Source organism: Fopius arisanus, unplaced genomic scaffold (genome assembly GCF_000806365.1).
Source record: "Fopius arisanus strain USDA-PBARC FA_bdor unplaced genomic scaffold, ASM80636v1 scaffold00023, whole genome shotgun sequence".
NCBI classification, from domain to species: Eukaryota; Metazoa; Arthropoda; class Insecta; order Hymenoptera; family Braconidae; genus Fopius; species Fopius arisanus.
Window position 1 is genome coordinate 891,325 of NW_011887762.1, and position 19,598 is coordinate 910,922.

Here is a 19,598-nt window from a genome sequence, read left to right on the forward strand (position 1 = left end):
AGGAATGAATAATAACAATTACAAGAATAATGATTAATAATAACAGTAATGAAAATAATGGCAATAATTATACCTAAGATGCAATTCGCTATGGTAACTAAACATTGTGGTTTTTGGTTCATTGCAGTTAATAGAAATTATGTTTTGAAGCTTTCTGCAGTCTATATATCGATGATTCAGGTTGATTTGTAAGAATAGCGGGCTGTTAGACTAGAGGTTAGGGCACAGGACTCGAGATTTTGGGGTCATCGGCTCGATCGCCGGTTAGGCTAATATTATAAGTTAACAAATGGGCGATTCCCGGTGGAAAATAAGTTAGGAGTGAGTAATTAGACAGTAATCATCTGCAGAAATGCTTGAGTGAACATTACTTTTTATTTTTTCTGGTGGCCACGGAAGGCCCGCACGTTATCACCCCAGGGCTCAACCAGGCTTGGGCCAGCCTTGGATGCGAAGCTTGGGCCAATTGTCAATTCTTACCTGGGATGTTACGGAACAAGTGCGCAATGAATTTTTTGACGCGTGAGCAAATTGTAACATGCGCCAAAGACGCTTCGTTCGGTATAATCGCGGATTTCGACCCCAATGACATAAAATAGTATATGAAACAGGTGGGTTATGGATTTTTTGACTCGTGGGATTGTAAAACTCATCTTCCGCTCGTGTTACAACCCTTTAATAGCCGGAATATAAATCGTTTACGAATAATTAGTATTTATTAGTGATAGAAAAACTCAAGATTTTGATTAGGGGATTTTGTCATTTGCATTGAACTAATGAAAAAAATAAAAAGAAAAGCTACAGAGTTATGAAAAAAATCGCATGTAAAAAATCATTCACTCAATGAGGGTTAAAATAGTGATTTATTGAAAACTAAATTCTTTTATCGAATACATTTTTTTTTGCGGTTAGTACAAATTTTTGGTAAAAGAATTTTTTTTTCTTAATAAACGTAATATTTACACCATGTGATATTGACCTTATGTACAGTTAATTACATAAAATATGATATTGAATAACCACTTGATTTTCAATAATGGAAGATAATACAAAACAAAATACAGGATTTTACACACGAATGTGTTAGAATTATTACTAAGAAGATTTTGACCTAAAAAATTGAATTAATGCAGGTTATTTCTTTGATACTAAGGATCGAAGATTGTCGAGAAATTACTCAATTTTTGAAACAACTCGGCCGATTTAGCTAAAGTAGCACCGAGAACGGGTCCACAGCAATACGCATTGTGGCGAAATTTTAGATTCTATGCTTCAGCTTTCGCTGTTTTTATACCGTGATTGATAAAACTTTTAGAAATAATTAACATATCCTTTCGGATACATATAGTGCTTAAATTTCCTATTTTTTTGGTTTCCGGGTCGACGGCTTCTATTCAGAAGTCAAAAGTACAAGAATTACTGGGTTTTATAAAAAATTACAAGCATTTCAGATTATTTGTCGAAAGTTAAAGCTGATGGAATTACGGAGAAAGGTGAGGGCTAGACAATTTTAATTATAGAAAATTTCAAAAGAACATGCCTTTGAATGAGATTTAGTTCAAAATTATTAACCAACTGCTATTCAGCAAGCCTGGCATTTCTGCATTAATAACGCAGTTATTGAAATCTAGGAATTGAATAAGTCATGAACCGAGATGGATAATTCTCATTTATGCCATCGGTGCCCGTAATCGCGCGATTCTAACCTCGCTTCGCTCGGTTAAATCGCGGATTCCGGGCGCGATGACATAAAATTTTGTATGAAACGCGTGCGTAATATATTTTTCGACTCGTGGGATTGTAAAACTCGCCTTCGGCTCGTGTTACAAACCCCCCACGAGTCAAAAAATATATTACGCACGTGTTGTATAATATATTATTATCTGATCTTTCGTAAAATGAGAACGATCATGAATATATAATATATAATTAATTTGGTTCTAAATAAAAAAAAACGCAGAGCAAGTATAATAAAAAGGCATCAATGATGTGGGGGCTGCAATTTGATTGGTTCAAATGAGAATTAAGGAAGAAATTTTCGTCAATTAGAAAAAAGCTTTCCTTGTCATATGAAATTAACTTATTAATATTTTGGAATCTTGTTTAAAATTTGATCAGATTGTGGATGGAGGCCCAACCAAGGATGAAGGATCAAGTTTCTGATTAATCGAATCTTTGAATGGAATAGAATAGATCAGCAATAAGCAGAAAATATTCCGGACTCAAGTGAACAAGCATCAGAACTTCGCGGTTAATTTGCCCAAACAAATAATTGAGACGTTTTACAGGAGATTAAAGTGGGATGAAGATTGTGGCGGACTCTGACGAGAAGTCTGGCATAAATTATAATTGGAATTGGGAATCAAATCTTAGTCGCAATGCACCCATACTTGAAATTACGAAAACGATTATTGATAAATTGTGAAATTGACTAAATGGTCAAATGACATGCATTATTTTCATTAATTACAACATTCATCACTATGACAACGGTAATGAATCATTAATTTTTCGGAAAAAAGGAAACAAATGGCAAAGTGAAGTAGAAAAGCATAATAAAAAGATATCAACTGGACGTCGAACTGCGAAGTTGAAATATATATCCCATGTGATTGTTTCCACATCTGTAATTAGGTGAATGAGTAAAAAATAATATTCGTTTGCGAATGGGTGAAGCAGTGTGAAATACTATATATTAAAACAGAACCAGGCGATATTGAATTATTTGAAAATGTGCGTTAAACAGTTAACTATAGGCAATCATGCGCGCTGTCGCGCGTCCTACGATCAATCGATCCATAGGAAGACCAATAGGAAGACGAAAAAAAAGTTAATAATCAAGACCATCATTCATTGTCAATCTTTTTTATGTAAAGGATTATTTTCTTTTTCTCGATCCTCATTCTGAAATCGATGTACAATGCGATACCGATTATCTGGTGATTTGACTTCACTCATTGAAAAATGCTTTGCAAACGTGCATCACGCGTTTCAAAAGTGCTAGTCCTCATATATCATTGAAATAGCTCTATTGAGCGCAAGAATCAGACAGAATCTCAAACATTTTGATCGATTTCGATCTGATTCGGAATACGCACGATCATGTATTTCTTGAAAACGAATGATTTTGTGTTATTTAACGTATTCAGAATAATTACTAGAGTCGTGGAAAATTCAATTTTTCATGGATATCACCATTGAAAAGAGAATAGACTTGCATTAAGCATACAATATACTTAAAATAAGTATAATAATCTTTTTATTTGGAGTGTAATACGTGTGAAAATATACTTAGTTTAAGTATATTATTAGTTATTTTAGGTATAACGTATCCTTGTGTTAAGTGTGAAATGTACTTGATTGAAGTACTTATTTCCGTGCATAGTGAAAATTTGATTTCAAATTTCCGAGGCATTTATAATAATTTCCTTATCCTGGTAAGTTGAAAAGTCATCAATTTGATGGTTGTAGAAGGCGGGTAAACGGTATTGTATACACTAAACCGCGCAGACACATCTCTCACTATACCTCGATATTTCACAAGAACAACTCAACAACAATAACACAGTTCTCCACAGGAGCGTTCCGCATGATAAATTCCGAACGAATAATGAGGTTTTCCTCTCCATCAGATATCTCCTGAAAGCTCTAGACATGTTTTGGCATGAGGACTGCTTGAAATGTGGCTGTTGCGACTGTCGACTGGGCGAAGTAGGTTCAACCCTCTATACAAAAGCCAATCTGATACTCTGCAAACGTGATTACCTCAGGTGAGTCAATATGCCAAGCCCCAATATAATCATCGAAGATAAAAAAACCAAATATTCAGTACCCGAGAGAATGCGCGTTCACTAATCGAATTCAACAGACGAATTTATTTTATTGAATGCCCATATAATCTGCTATACCTTGCTCTACCAATATAATACAAATGTCAGCATGTGGACGTTTCTGAATGGTATTTCTGCATGAAAATGGAAGAGAACGGAATACCACTGGACGGAGGGTAAATAAAGTGTGTTGAGATTACGAAACTCCGGAGGGAATACGCGCAGGTGCCATTGTGAGAGGCCATTCGAGCCTTTATTAATAGCCCCAATATTTGAAGAGAACACTAGGGCACACTACCCTCCCCTCCTTATGTCAGATTATTGGCTATTGTTGTCTCAGCAAATTAAATTGAATATTTTTACAGATTATTCGGTAACACTGGCTATTGTGCTGCCTGCTCCAAGGTTATTCCTGCCTTTGAAATGGTCATGAGGGCTCGAGCCAATGTCTATCATCTCGAGTGTTTCGCTTGTCAACAGTGCAATCATAGGTAAAATTGTAATCATAGAGTAGTAGAGAGTAAACATTATTTTATAATATCATATTCTATGACCTGTAAATTATTTTCTAAAAAATACGGCAAATGTTGTTGTATTTTTTGCGTTTATCTTGTGGAAAATGTTGGCGATATGGAGCGGGCTCCATGACTAGATTGATGGTCAAATAGAACTCGAAAAACAATGTTTTCTAAACTCGAACGACAATGTTTGAAAAGAAAATTGTAGTTAAAGTTAGTCAATAGATTTATTGGAGTTCTACTCGGAGGTCATTGTGATTGCAAATTAAAGCGACCCTGGGTATTATGGTCATGCATCAAATCGAATGGTTATCTTTTAATATTCGGAAGGAGACTTTTGTTCCGCACCAAACATAGACTTCGTCAATAAGGGACGTTTTCCGAAAAGTAAATATAAAGAGATTCTAACCGAAATCTTAAATTATTCGATCGGTAAATACAATTGCAAGTCTGTCACTATCCAATGAGAACAAACAAATCAAGCGAAACTGAAGAATCTTTGAATTGTTTCACATGGTAACCAGAATCTACATTCAGGAATCAAAGTATTCTGCTATATTGAATGGATGAAAATCATTGTTCTGGATTCAAACTTCCTTCGCACATGAAAGAATCCTGCCATGATAAAATCGTCTCAGCAATAATAAGCCTCCCTGAAGGGAACTCCATATGGAATTCGCATGGTTCCTTTACACCTGTCATTTTCTTTTCTTTCAAGGGCCTGATAATTACCTTCGAGTTGGGATACTGCGGTTTAGTTGACTTATTTCCAGGAGGGTAGAGTTCCACTTCTATTTGAAATAGTTGAAAAAAGATTATTTTAACCCAAAGAACAAAAGTGCCAATATTTCGAAAACTAGAAACGAGTGCAAGGGATCTTTTCATTTGGACGGCCACATATAATGTGAGAACCTGGTGATATTAACTGAATTGATCCCTACAAGACCTGAAATTAGTAATTGTTCATGGCTGGGTGGATGTAAGGAATCTCCTCCTCCTTCTCCCTTCTGAATAACACGAGAATATAGCATTTCACATGGTCTGTGAGATGGGATACGAATGATACGAACTCCACAAAGATCATAATATGATCAGCTCACCCTCTTCATGGCGTTCACCTGATTGAATCAGATTCAATTTTATTTTTGCTTCCCGACAGCTATGTTATTAGATGGTGAGCTCAGTTTTTCAGAAAAATTTTTTACAGGCACTACACGTACTTATTACCGATTATTAATTCCAATTCGATTTCGACCAATGACAGTGCTCTATTTAGAGCTACCTTAGGAGCCCTTACTTTTCAATCGAGCATCAAGGCGATAGTAGACTTAAGCTAGATTCAAGATTTCCCATGTATCATTCAAACCTTTTTTATAATTAAAGATATTGTAACTTCTCCAAAGTTCAATGTGTTTTATTATCTCCTGCTAGTTGGATGCCATCGTTCTTCATCCCTACATTTTTATTTCGAATATGATGCTATAAATTGTTCCTATCTGAAAGACAATGTATATATTGTGACGTATTTCGCCATCGTGGAAAAAGGAACAAATATGTACAGCCCTCGGGGCTAAACCAAGGCGACACAATGCTGGGGGCCTGAAAGTTTTTAATAAAACTGTCAAAAATGCCAAATCAACAAATACTATTAATTTTTCAACATTCTCAATGCTGTAAATTTAGAAATAATATATGATATAATAGTTACGAAAATGAGTGGCTTCACGGGCTACGGTAAATAGGAGGTTGTAACCTCGGGGACAACAACACTGACCTCAAAATTCCAACTGACGCGAACGCAAGACAAAAATCGATATTTGACGTGATAATAAGATGAAACGAAAAATTATGAGAATTGAGAGTCAACAAAAGTTAATTGCAAATCGAAGCACAGGGTTCAATCCGGAAAGTACTGGAATTCAGGCACAAATTAATAAACTGTATTTCCATAAAGCCTGATATGTGCACCGAATGTGATTACAATACACCATGAAAGACGAATAATCGAAAATGGTCACAGTGTCAGTCGCCATGGATAATGAGCCCAATAAAATACAGAAACAGTAAATCAAAATAGAATACAAAATTTACTCAAATACTTTACTGATCTTGTCTACCGTTTGTTCTTTAGTGAGACGAAGTCCTAGGAGAACAGCAGAAACAGTCCTTCCATTTAGTCCATAATCCATCATGGTCGATACACGATAGAACCAATAATCAAAGAGAGGCAACGACAATCTCAAAATTCACTGCATATATCCAGATGTCCAAGCGAGAAATGCTCGTTGACGGCATAACGACAATGCTCAACAGGTGACGAAATAGGACAACGCCGTGATTGGCTCGTCATAGTCATCATATTTATTTGATTGGCTGTCAATAAACTTTGCTACTCATATTGATAATTTTGAAATAGGAGCCTAACTGACATACAACTGCCACTAATTAAGATTTGGAATCCGCAAATAACGGATAAAATTTCATTATTCAATTGATAATAAATTGGTTAAATCTCGGTCAATAATTCGATAATTATTGCGACCCGAACAATTTGTCAAATTCATCCGCCTAATGCCTGTTAGAGTCCCATAATTTTAAGACTTTTGCAGGTCTAATCCCTTTTCCCCAGGATGATTCACTCACCACGATTGTTACCAACCAAATATTTATTGAATGGCACTAAGATCAATTACAATCCCAATAAAAAAGATTCACCCGTGAAAACTGGCATGGCGTATTCCCATTCATCACGTGATCATGGTTTATGCTCATCGCCATGTTGAATATGGCGGCACACATTCTCCGGTGAGTTTTGGGCAATACATGGCGGACTCACATGAGCGACTAAATTGATACGGAGTATATTTCATTTTTTAAGTTTATTTTATTTTTCATTAAAACTTTTCATTGATGTCGAAAAATTTCCTTACGCAGATAGAATAGATATCCATGTTTTTAAATGATGGGAATTCAATTTTATGTCAACAACAATGTAATTAAAGATCTTTTTCTTTTCTTAGCTAAGGCCAATCGGAATATTCGAATATTTCTGTTTTATTTCATTCAATTGAGCCAAACAAAGATAAAAACGGATATGATTTAATGAGTATACCAATAAATAATTAATAACCTAATTTTCCTTATATATAACGGAATGCATGCCAAATCAAAATGACGTCTGCGAGAGTATCGAATTGAAGAAAGTCGAACTCGAAAATAATCGAAAATAATTGGAACAGTCACCGCATCGTGGCGCTATAAGAAGGCATCAACGTTCCGGCCGCTAGTTTCCTATTGAAAAAAGCAGAGCACTGTCATGGCGCCCACCACAAGTGTCATGGCGCAATGCTCATGGGGCACTGTGCATTTATTCAGGGTGAATCCACACGAGCAGTTCCATGAGAATTGACATGGAGAATTGCATCAACGTCGCGGCCGCGGAGCGGCCGGGGCGGCGCTAGTACATATAAAAAAATTGCTCGTAAAGGTCCGCCACACGTGGAGCGTTATTCGTTTTGAGGTACTAGAGACTATTTGGGCATGTGTGGCGCTGGCGCAACACTCTCTGCGCTGGTACTAGGCGAAATCTCTATAGAGATCAGTGGTGACCACAGGCTCCAGACGCTGGCGCCACCACTCGGTCTCTTCGGGCAAACTCCCAAATAAAGCGGGAATCTTAAATGTTTCCCTCCCATTCTCTCGTGCTTCTTCAACAATTAAAAATCGTGAAAGAGGACTTCCGAAATTCCACGACGAATCTCACGTAGGATCCGGAATGAGTGGTGAGCCGACTGCCTTAATACATTTAAACAATAATAATAGAGAAATAAAAAATAAAAGAAAATAAATTAATTTATCTGACTCACTCCTCACCAATAGTTGAGTTATCGTTTGAACATCTTAAAATTGACAAACGGTTGAACACCCAGATACTACGTTACAATATATCCATGTTTATAATATTTAATGCCTTTAATATTATTCAAATAATTGGTACGACTCTACTTACCAGTTACCATTTTATATTTTTATATTACAATCATTCAAAATTTACCATCGTACAATGTTATGTATTCGCGTTCGCGACCAGTATTATTCAATTATTAAAATTTTTCATAAAAATTTTAATTCACAATTATATTATCCGAAATAATATTGACTTGAAGACTGATTAGGAAGAAATAGTGTTCTTCCTCAAGCTCAATTTGGATTTAGATCTACCAGGAGCAGCACTGATGCTATGTTGACGCTTGCCTCAGCTCTCTACCTTTAGGTACGTTTTCCAGAAAGGTAGGTCTACACAGTATTTATCGACTTTCGTTGGTCGAGGAGCGTTTGATTCACTGCCCCATGACAGACCCAGGTCCAAGCTGGGCGATTTGGGGATCAGTTCTAAGATGTCTAGAGTTATAAAATCGCGATGGTCTATGATAAGGCCAATATCCAGGTTAGGAGTAGTAATGATAACCAGGTTTCTGAAAAACTTAAGGTGATTGATTTATTTTATACATAACCGATTCCGAGCGATTTTTCTGAGATAGAAAGATTTCGGGGATGAAAATTAACGGTACTATAGATGTTCTCATGCTTCTTCAGTTAGTTTCTAACTGACTTTTTCAGTCTGCACACAGAAAGAATCCTCGTTCAGTTAAGGGTACCAAATAACTTCTCTTGTTACTTCTAGGCTAACAAAGCTGAAGTGCTATTCAAATCTGAAAAATTATGCAAGTCCTGTGATTTCACTTGTTCAGGCTCAATTGGGAATTTCTTTCTGAAGTATCCGATGACTTTGAATTTGCGAACCGCTCTATTCAATAAGCTCCCTCATTTGGTTGATGTCAATGAGTCAAAAGTATTGTTAAGGCGAAATATGTCGAACCAAAGGCTATTTATAATTCACGGTTAACTGCCTTGATAATTGAAGTCAAATGGATATTCGGAACGCATCAATACGATCCTCACAAAAGTCAATTAGCTTCTGTGATTCACGATCTGAAGCCTCAAATGCGTGAACTATCTAATTATTCGAAATAATATATCTATTGAATAATACAGTTTCCTCTAGACATTCAAAATCAATATTTTTAATTCGGCTATAATGACTTTTCCACTACTATGGAATGGAATTTAATTACAGGAATTCAAAAAATTAATCGCTCTCAATTTTTAAAGAAGAATTAACACATTTTTGAAAATTTCGAAAAACAATCGCAAAATATTCGACAATTTTGAAGCTCCTGAGATATTACAATGAGAAAATATCGAACGGAGTGATGAGAGGTGTTTGGTTTAATGTTTGAAGATTAATTTATTCCCCTTGATATGAGGTATTCTCACTAGAATTGCTCACAATGTTTTCCGTTAAATTAGGAAAGATGATTTGCATCTGACGTGTAACTCATTCAACTCTCTTATACCCAAGTTGCCAACAGTTGGGGAGAAACTCTGACTTTCAGCCTCAACGCCCGTCCGTCAATTATACTTGCCAGATATACTGGGGTCGGAGATTGGAGATCTTGAGTAGCACACATTATACAAAGGTCTGAACTCGAAGGGAATTGGAGGAATGAGATAAGTTGAAGTGTTGTCAGGTGAAGCAGAATGTGGAATTGTTACGTTAAAATTTCAATAGAATTTTTGTCAACTGTGACACTTTAATGTCATGACATTTGCTACAGATTTCAGATAAATGAAAAGACTCCAGTGATATCGCATAATTAAATTGCGAGTGATTTCACGGAACAAAGACAGGTTACAAAGTAGAGGCGGTAACTAACCGAAACGTAGAAGGTGCAATTCTTTTCGTCAAGATTGCTATCCTTTTTTTCGAGCCCATTGGGCTTCAAGAGTTTTCTTCATCCGCAAGAGTTGAAAGTGGTGGTTGGTCGACTATGAGGGGTGTGTACAGCCAGGAAACGGATATGGCCCTTGAGGTCACGCGATCGGAGACTCTTGAAGCTCCAGCATAAAACACCTCAAGTTCTTTAATTATCCACTTACAAAAAATCATAGGTTGCAATAGAAACGCACTTCGTGAATTGTTCTTTTGTTGTGAAGCGCTTGAGTTTTTTTTCATCGCGAGTGCTTTTATGGGTAAAAATTAGTGGGGCTTCCGTGCAATGGGAAAGCGTACGACGTAAAAATGGTAACAAAGTATGAAAAGAAACGGAAAGGAAAGTAAAGTCAACCACTCACAGCAGGAGCATAAAATGTGAGGGTTCACATCCTTTCCAAATATAATAGAAAATACCCACGATGTCGTTCTCAAATTTGCTTGGTGCTTGGCGAAATGATGCTATAAAATTAACGTTGAAATAATTAACTTTGTATAAAAAGCGGAAAAGTCAAGCAATTACAAGTTTTTTGAATTGGTGAATAACAAATAATGTTGACGTGAACTGAATTGGTAATATTAATCGTAAATTATCAACAAAATAGTATATATGAGACTAGTGATTCCCGAATGAATACTGACGACGAAGCGCTGAAGAATACTATAATACAGTTAGCGTAAGCTTTTACTTACTCGCCTTCGACTCAGATTATAAACCCACATTCCTCAGATAGTACTTTTATCGCCGTGTGACATTCAAAATTTTTCGTCGCTGGTCCCGAAAAGTGATTTTTCGTTACTGTATCCTTTTCTGTCAGTTACTCAACACGTGAAAGTAAGTTAGTAGTTTATACGACAAGGGTTGAAAAGTATTTCGACTACGTATTTTAACAGCCGGCGCGGACTCTAATCAAATATGTTTATAAAATACTTTTCAGGCCATGTGGCATATGTTACTTTCTGTTACGAGTCCTGACTAACCGAGTATTTTTATTGCCCGAGGAAGGTAAGTGAGAAGAAAGCACCCACTTACCTCCCCAAAGTAATAAAAGTTCGAGGTTAGGGCGGCCTGAATGAAATAAAGTATATTTCATATGGATAATCAACCATATAATGAATACCACCTTGGTTAAGATGTTCATCTGCCTAAAGGTTCTAACCGACCCGCTCCTATTTGAAAAGAAATTAAATAATATAGTCGCTCTTAGTAATAATACCAGAAACTTTTCTTTTTCGACTTTGTTACTAATTATCCACTTGATATTCTATAATATCATTGACAAATCGATATCTCTATGAAGATGAAAAAAACGTCAATTTTTTCCCGAAAATATAGTCAAAAATTTGGTCCGTCAAAATAATTTTTATGCTATTGCGGCCGATAAAATGATAAAACAGATTTTCTACTGCAATTGTCATTAATGACATAAAATAGCATTGCGGCCATGGCGATAAAATGGAATCTGACGAACGTGAACTTATAATCCGAGTCGAAGGCGAGTGAAAAATACAATTTCCACTCTACTGGGAGAAGAATTCATATTACTTTGAGATGTATACATTTTTAAATTGGAACTGCAATTAACGTAGCCTTTATTTTCTTTTGCCGCTACATAATAAAATGAAAAATCGAAGGGTCAAGGCGCGCTGGAGATTTTACCGCCGGCCATTCGGCGTCCCTCCTGACAACAATGATTCTACATCCGCTGTCTCTCCGGACGACTTCCGGTCGCATCACCGTCACGTATTTAGCTCCGTATAGCAGCACCCTTTGAAGTACATATGCATATCAATGGACTCAGAACCGTACGCAGTTGTGTACTTAGTAGGAAACTCAAGCACTACTGCAGGTTGAAACCTTCACTTTCCGCGGTTCAGATATTCTTTCGCGATTGAGGATTTCATTGAGGATTGACCCAGGCGAATCGAGCCTTCATTCTCAAAGTTGAACCAAGCTTGGATGCAGTTCGAAAAGTAACTAAGTGTTCAAGACAGGAATTTTCAGCCTCGACCGAGGCTTGGCCAACAATTCTCGATAAACCCTTCAAATTGTCAGATACGCAGGTAGGATGACCAATCTGGCCTACCCATTGCCTCGAGCGCGACGCCAACATTTCCGATACTTGGGAATCAGACTGGCCCAATGTTCGGCCAAGACTTGAATGATAACTCCAGCCCGATTATCGCTGCCTTAATTGACCCAATAATGGCAACCGATTGACAGCCGAGTGTAATTTTTCAAAAAATATTTTTAAAAATATTGATAATATTTGTTTATTTTGTAACGTGTATTGTGTATTGTACCAGGATACAGTTCGTCCACTGTTTAATGGCACCTTCAATGACGAGAGTCTTGAAAGAGGGAAGGAATTAGGTTAATTTTATGTTTTCATTTTAAAACAAAATTATGCGCCACTGCGCTCGATTTGGGGGCTTACTTCGAAGATCAACACAAGGCCGAGAGATGTCATAGGACTTCAGATGTCATCTGCAGGGACTGATTTTAAACATCGCCGTGAATGGAGTTTCAATCCATTCATCCTGTATATGGATGTGACGCAGATAGCAAGGAGCATGGCTGATTGAAGTTCAACAAGAAAATGAATAATCACGTGTAAGGGAAGAGTTATTATTTCCGCAAAGCAGCGTTTAATATAGGAGATAATTTTGTTTGGTTTTGGTAGTGTTGAGAATGTATTCTCTTTTATTTTAGAAGGGAAAAACGCATTTACGGCAATTTTAAATCGAGAGCGCATGCATTTCGAATTAAGTGTACCTGTCGCGCATGCATGAATGATTTAGTTTGGTGAATAATTATGTCATCACCACCAATCATATCTTCTCATTGCGTTCTCTGCCTGTTCTGTGCGTTCAAATGTTTCACCAAAATCACTTTCGATTAGACACTGAGAGTAGATCTGTGCCGCGTTTGAGAATTTTTGGATACCGGAGATCATTAACGAATCTCTGGAGGATTTATAGGTTCTCTAGGTGAACGTGATGGCCGTTTTCTTTTGCATCATTTATTAAGTTTCTGTAGGCAGAGATTCTGTGTTTTTCTTTATTGATGTTTAGAACATCTGAGTACTGCAGGACTATTGTAAATTCGCATTAGAGAATCTCTGGCGATTTTCATCAGTGAGATTTTGGCTCTCTCACTCTTCGATTAATTTTGAATAACCTATTATTATTTTTTTTATTGGTCAAAATTATCATTTTTATTTGTTTGTTTTCAAATTGTGAGTTTCACGACTTTTAGAAGTTTTATTAGTGTAGTTAATTTTTGATAATTCCTCTCTATTGAATTTTATGTGAATTCTATTGCTTGAAAGTCTCGTGACCTCAAAATTAATTGTGTGGCATTTCTATCCGTTTCGTTTTCACTGCAGAGTTGGAAGGTCACGTAGACTTCTCGATTTTCACGTTATTGTGTTCGTGAGTCATTGAAATTATTTTTACATTTTCTTCTAACATGTTTCTGATTAAAATTCGGACTTTGTAACTCGTGATAATTGAGTCTCATGACTCAGTTTTTTCAATAATTTTAATTATTCTTTACATCCATTTACTCATGTATTTCTTTATATTGTAGTCCTGAAAACGATTCGATTAATTTAAGTAGACGACAGGGACTCTTGTGACGTAAATCTTAAATTTTTGTTCAGTGACGTTTAATCGTTCTAAGGGGATTTTAGGAATTATTATTTTATTGTTTTTATTGTATTGAGACTATTTGATTGAATTAAAAATGATTGTCCCCCTTAACAACCTTTAATTATTTATCTCTCAGCGACATCCCTTTTCAGCGTATTCGGAAGTTAAATCTCTACGTATGGAGTTGCTGGAGCTATAGAAGCTAGAAGTGAAGAAGGATTTCGACGGAATCCCTGAGAAAACATCCCCGGAAAAAATATCCCGGAAAAAAAATCCCGGAAGAAATATCCCCGGAAAAAACATCCCCGGAAAAAATATCCCCGGAAAAAATATCTCCGGAAAAAATATCCCCGGAAAAAATATCCCCGGAAAAAATATCCCCGGAAAAAATATCCCGGAAAAAATATCCCCGGAAAAATTATCGCCAAGAAAAATTCTAATATTTAATTCTTAATAATAAATATTTAAAAATCCTAATTTTAATAATTTACAAAATGCATTTTAGAAAAAAATTTCTTCATTTATTATGACATATAAAAGGGTTAAGGGTTCGATTCCCCATGAAATTAAAATCATCTTTTCTTTTCTCAAATTTTCATTTAATGTGGTATGTGAGGAGTGGGAGGGGGCTTCGCCCCCCCCAGGCCGCCCCACCGGGGCTTCACCCTGGGCCCCAGAAGAAGATCTTCTTTCCCCTCATCTCTACTTGAGAGAAATTATTGATGGGAGGATCATTGAAAATAATGGAGAGATTTGTCAATTTGTCATCAACTCTCTATCAAATATTGAGGCGAGTATCCAAAACTTATTAACCCAAGAATTGGAGAATGCTGTAAGAAGACAGCTCAATGCTACATTTCGGGAGGAAATTCGCACAATGATTCCTACGGAATTATCGGATGTTGTTCACGAGGAAGTGTCAACATCACTCGTTTCTACACAAATGGAACTCTTCGAAGCTACACGAACGGACGTTCGTCAACAGACTTCGTCCATCAGGGAGGACTTAATAACGTCTACACAACAGAATCTTCAAGAAAGGATTACTACTACTAGAAATCAACTATTGGACACTCTTCGTCATGAACTTCACCAAGAATTTTCAACGACATTCGAACAAATGATGCAACATCTTCAACAGAATATCCAAGATAGAATCCACACTGAAATTTCATCGATGCAAAGAGATAATAATTTTCATTTTATTAACCAAAACTCTTCACACTCGCACACAAACGCTAACACTAATAATTCAATTCCTATAGAAACACTTTTGAATCCTCTTGATTCTTTCCAACATAATTTTTCACAACAGAATCTCGGTAATTTTGCGAATTTTCGAATGAACACTATTAAACTCGCTACATATGACGGTTTAATTCCATGGACACAATTTCATAGACAATTTTTAATCGTTGCCTCACATAATAATTGGTCCGAGGAACTCAAGGCATCTCATTTAGCTTCGTGTTTACGCGGTAAAGCCCTTGCAGTTTTAGACACTCTTTCTCCTTCTGACCTTCAAGATTTCAATAAACCTAAAGAGAATTTAGAGTAACGTTTTGGTGAGGAAAAATACTCAGGAATGTATTTAAATCAACTTCGTGCTCGTCACCAGAGTAAAGATGAAGATTTCACATCTTTCGCCGAAGATATCGAAAGACTCACACGCAATGGACATTTCAACGAAACAGAAAATTCTCGAGATCGTGCCGCATGTACTCAATTTATTAATGGACTCAGAGATACTCGAATTGAGACGACACTTCGATCTGAGGGCATTGAATCCCTTCAATTAGCGGTTGCTCGTGCTACCGAACTGAAATCTATTCACGTCCTTGTGAAACAGAAGATTAATCTTCAGAATCAACTCAAAAATCCTAATTTTTCTTCCAATTTCAATAAGAATAAAAATAATTTCAATAATTTTAATAACACCTCGAATTATCGTCCTCAATTTCAACTACAACAACAACATAAATCATTCAATAATAAACAAAATATCACCTGTTTTGCATGCGGTAAATTAGGTCATTTTAATTTCGAATGAAAGAATCCAGTTTCATCAGATTTGTATGCGTTCCGCAGTACAAATCTTCTTAATCAAAATAAATCACAGAATCAAAGGAATTTTCAATCCCAATCAACCTCGAATTCTAATTTCCATCGTCGATATGATTCTTCGAATCAAAACACTAAATGCTTTTACACTCAAAATCAAAATTTTTCGAATTCAAACGATTGTTTGAACACTGATATAACTGAAGGTACATCACATTCAATTGAACCTCAATCCTCTCATTCTAATTCGGAAAACTAAATAGAGTCGATTTGGAGGAGGCCAAATTGACTCTCGATCATGTTGAAAAATCCTGTCGTAAAACATCCTTAACTCAATCCTCCGATTTATATCTAAAATTATACGGAAAAATCAATCACAAATTTTGTTCAATGCTGCTTGATACAGCTTCAGACATCACTATTATCAATCCTAGGCTTGTCTCGAATAATTTAGATTCAATGAAGTCAATTCCTAAAAAACTCATCATAACCACAACTAATGGTTCCAAACTTGATTATGTTGCTATTAAACAAGTTATTATTTCAATTAATAACATTTCAATTGTTGTTAATGCAGTTTTTGCCAATATTCAGATTGATTGTATTTTAGGATTAGATTTTATTCTTCACACTGGACTACTTACAGAATTCCGAACAATTATTCATCGTAAATTCAATGAAGATTCATCAGAAAAAATTGTTTCTATTTGCCAAACATCTGTCGATAATGTGGCAATTACTTCTATTTCTGTTCCTGAATTTTTGCTCGATCTATTCCAGAATTCTTCAAAATTGTTGAATGAAACTCAGAAGTCTCATTTCCAACAATTTCTTATTAAATTCCAAGATAGATTCGCAAAGAGTAATAAGGATTCAGAAAAAGATGTAGGTCTTCAACATCGAATTGTCATTGAAAATTCTACTCCAATCAAACAACTTCCGCGTAGAATTCCTTTTCATTATAGAGAAATCGCTTTTAATCTTCTAGAAGACATGAAAAAGGACGATATTATTGAACCCAGCTCTAGTCCTTGGTCTTCTCCTGTTGTTTTAGTCAAAAAGAAAGATGACACCCTTCGATCTTGTATTGATTATCGATTGCTCAATAAGGTTACTAAGAAAGACTCTATGCCTATTCCTGCAATTAGTGAACTTTTGGATGCTACTCAAAGATTTTCATGGTTTTCGTCTATTGATCTCAAAAGCGGTTACTGGCAAATTGAGATTGCTCCTGAAGATAAAGAAAAAACAGCCTTTTGCATTGGGAATGAACTGTGGCAATTCAAAGTTCTGCCTTTTGGCTTATGTAAAGCCCCTGCCACCTTCGTTCGTGTAATGAATTTCATCTTGAGAGATCCCATTTGGAAAATTTGTTCAGTTTATCTAGATGACATTTTAGTTCTTGGTAAATCCTTCAATGAACATCTCAAAAATCTACAGATAGTTTTCAATAGACTGTTTTCCGCCAATTTAAAAGTTAATTATAAGAAATGTATTTTCTTCCAAAAGGAAATTCTCTCTTTAGGTCATATGATCTCTGAAAATGGAATTAATTGGTCTCCAAAAAAAATTTCGGCTATTATTCAATGGCCAATTCCTACTGATAAGACAGGTATTCCTAGTTTTGTTGGCCTTTGTTCTTATTATCGCCAACATGTCCAAGGTTTTGCTTCTATCACTAAACCTCTTCATAAACTTGGTGATATTAAAACACCCTTCATCTGGTCAGAAGACTGTCAAACAGCTTTTAATGATTTGAAATCAATCCTCACTTCACCTCCTATTTTTTCTACTCCTTTGCCTAATGAAAAATTTATTCTCGATACTGATGCATCACAATTCGCCATTGGTGCTACTCTTTCTCAATTACAAGTTGGACAAGAAGAGGTTATTGCTTATTATAGCAAATGTTTAAGTAATTCAGAAAAGAATTATTGTGTTACTAGAAAAGAATTTCTAGCTGTCATCAAAGCCGTTGAAGCTTTCTTTCATTATCTTTTGGGTAGAAAATTTCTGATCCGCACTGATCATGCTGCCTTGAAATGGCTCATTTCATTCGAAAGATCTGTTAATCAGATTGCTCGATGGATAGAATTTCTTTTCTCGTATAATTTCAAAATATCTCATCGTCCTGGTCATCTTCATGGTAACGCTGATGCTCTATCACGACGTCCTTGTTCTTGTAAATCTTGTGGAAAAGCCAATACCATGGAAGGTTCTTCTAATAAAATAGTTTTTAGAACTATTTTATCAACTAAAAATGATCGTGATTGGACTAAACTCCAAAATCAAGATTGTACTCTCAAGACAATTATTCAATTAAAAAAATTTAATCATCGTCCTGATTGGAATGAAATTTCTCATTTTGCTCCAGAATTTAAGACTTATCTTCTTCATTGGGATTCCTTGGAACTAAAAGATAACATTCTTTTCCGTCGTTGGGAATCTCCAGATCATTCCAAATTCATTTATCAAGTGATTATTCCTAAAATTCTGATCCCTGAGATCCTTGCTTTCGCTCATGATTCTCCTTCTAGTGGACACTTTGGCATTAATAAAACTCTTGCCAAGATTCGCCAAAATTTCTATTGGGCTACCTGTAAATTCGACACTGAGAATTGGTGTCGAAAATGTAGAATTTGTGTTTCTAGGAAAGGTCCTCATATCAAAACTAGGGGTGAACTTCAAATCTATAATGTAGGATTCCCTTTTGAGAGGTTAGCTATTGATTTTCTTGGGCCTTTTCCAAAATCGTCTTCAGGAAATCGTTTCATTCTAGTTGTCACAGATTATTTTACTAGGTGGCCAGAGGCTATTCCTCTACCCAATCAACAAGCCACCACTGTAGCAGATGCTCTCGTCAACGATGTAATTTCTCGTTTTGGTATTCCTCTCGAGATCCATTCTGACCAAGGTCGTAACTTTGAATCTTCAGTTTTCAAAGAATTAATGAATTTATTAAATATTCACAAGACTAGAACTACTCCTCTTCATCCTCAATCTAATGGAATGGTTGAAAGATTGAATAGAGCAATTACAAATTATTTGGCAAAATATGTGAATTTCAACCAAAAAGACTGGGACAATTGGATTCCTCTTTTTCTTCTCGCATTCCGCTCTTCTAAACATCAGACTACTGAATATACACCAGCCATGTTAATGATGGGACACGAATTGAAAGTTCCTTTGGACTTAATTAGAGGATGTCCTCCTAATACTTCTTCACATTGTTTACCTGATTATGTCTATTCTTTAGCAGATAAATTTGATGCAATTTATGATGATGTTCGAAATAAACTGCAGATTAAGAGTGATCGAACAAAATCGAAATTCGACATTAAATCACATATGATATACTTTCAACCTAATCAAAAAGTTTGGTTTTTCAACCCTCGCAGGATTAAGGGGAAATCCCCTAAACTGCAATGTGATTGGGAAGGTCATTATACCATTAAGAACAAATTGAATGACGTGGTTTACCGCATTCCAAAATCTCCCCATTCCAAACCTAAAGTAATTCACATTAATCGAATTACTCCTTATAAAGATTAAAAACGTCATTCCTTGACATTTTCATTTGACAATTATTCTCTGATTTATTTCTGTTAATTTCTGGCTAGGAGTAACAGAATTGAAGTATTATTTATTATTCATTTATTTTTCCCGAGAAAGACGAAGAAAAATATTTGAGAAAGTAATTCT

General features: G+C 35.9%; 1 protein-coding gene across 6 annotated transcripts in view; it reads left to right on the forward strand.

The window, feature by feature from the left end:
- LOC105264554 (LIM domain only protein 3) overlaps positions 1 to 19,598 on the forward strand; it is a 393,511-nt gene that overhangs the window by 149,113 nt on the left and 224,800 nt on the right. For all 6 annotated transcript variants that reach the window (XM_011301495.1, XM_011301499.1, XM_011301496.1 and 3 more), the window contains 2 exons: positions 3,633 to 3,770; positions 4,196 to 4,321. In XM_011301495.1, the coding sequence (XP_011299797.1) occupies positions 3,633 to 3,770; positions 4,196 to 4,321 (264 nt within the window). The remainder of the gene's footprint in view (positions 1 to 3,632; positions 3,771 to 4,195; positions 4,322 to 19,598) is intronic.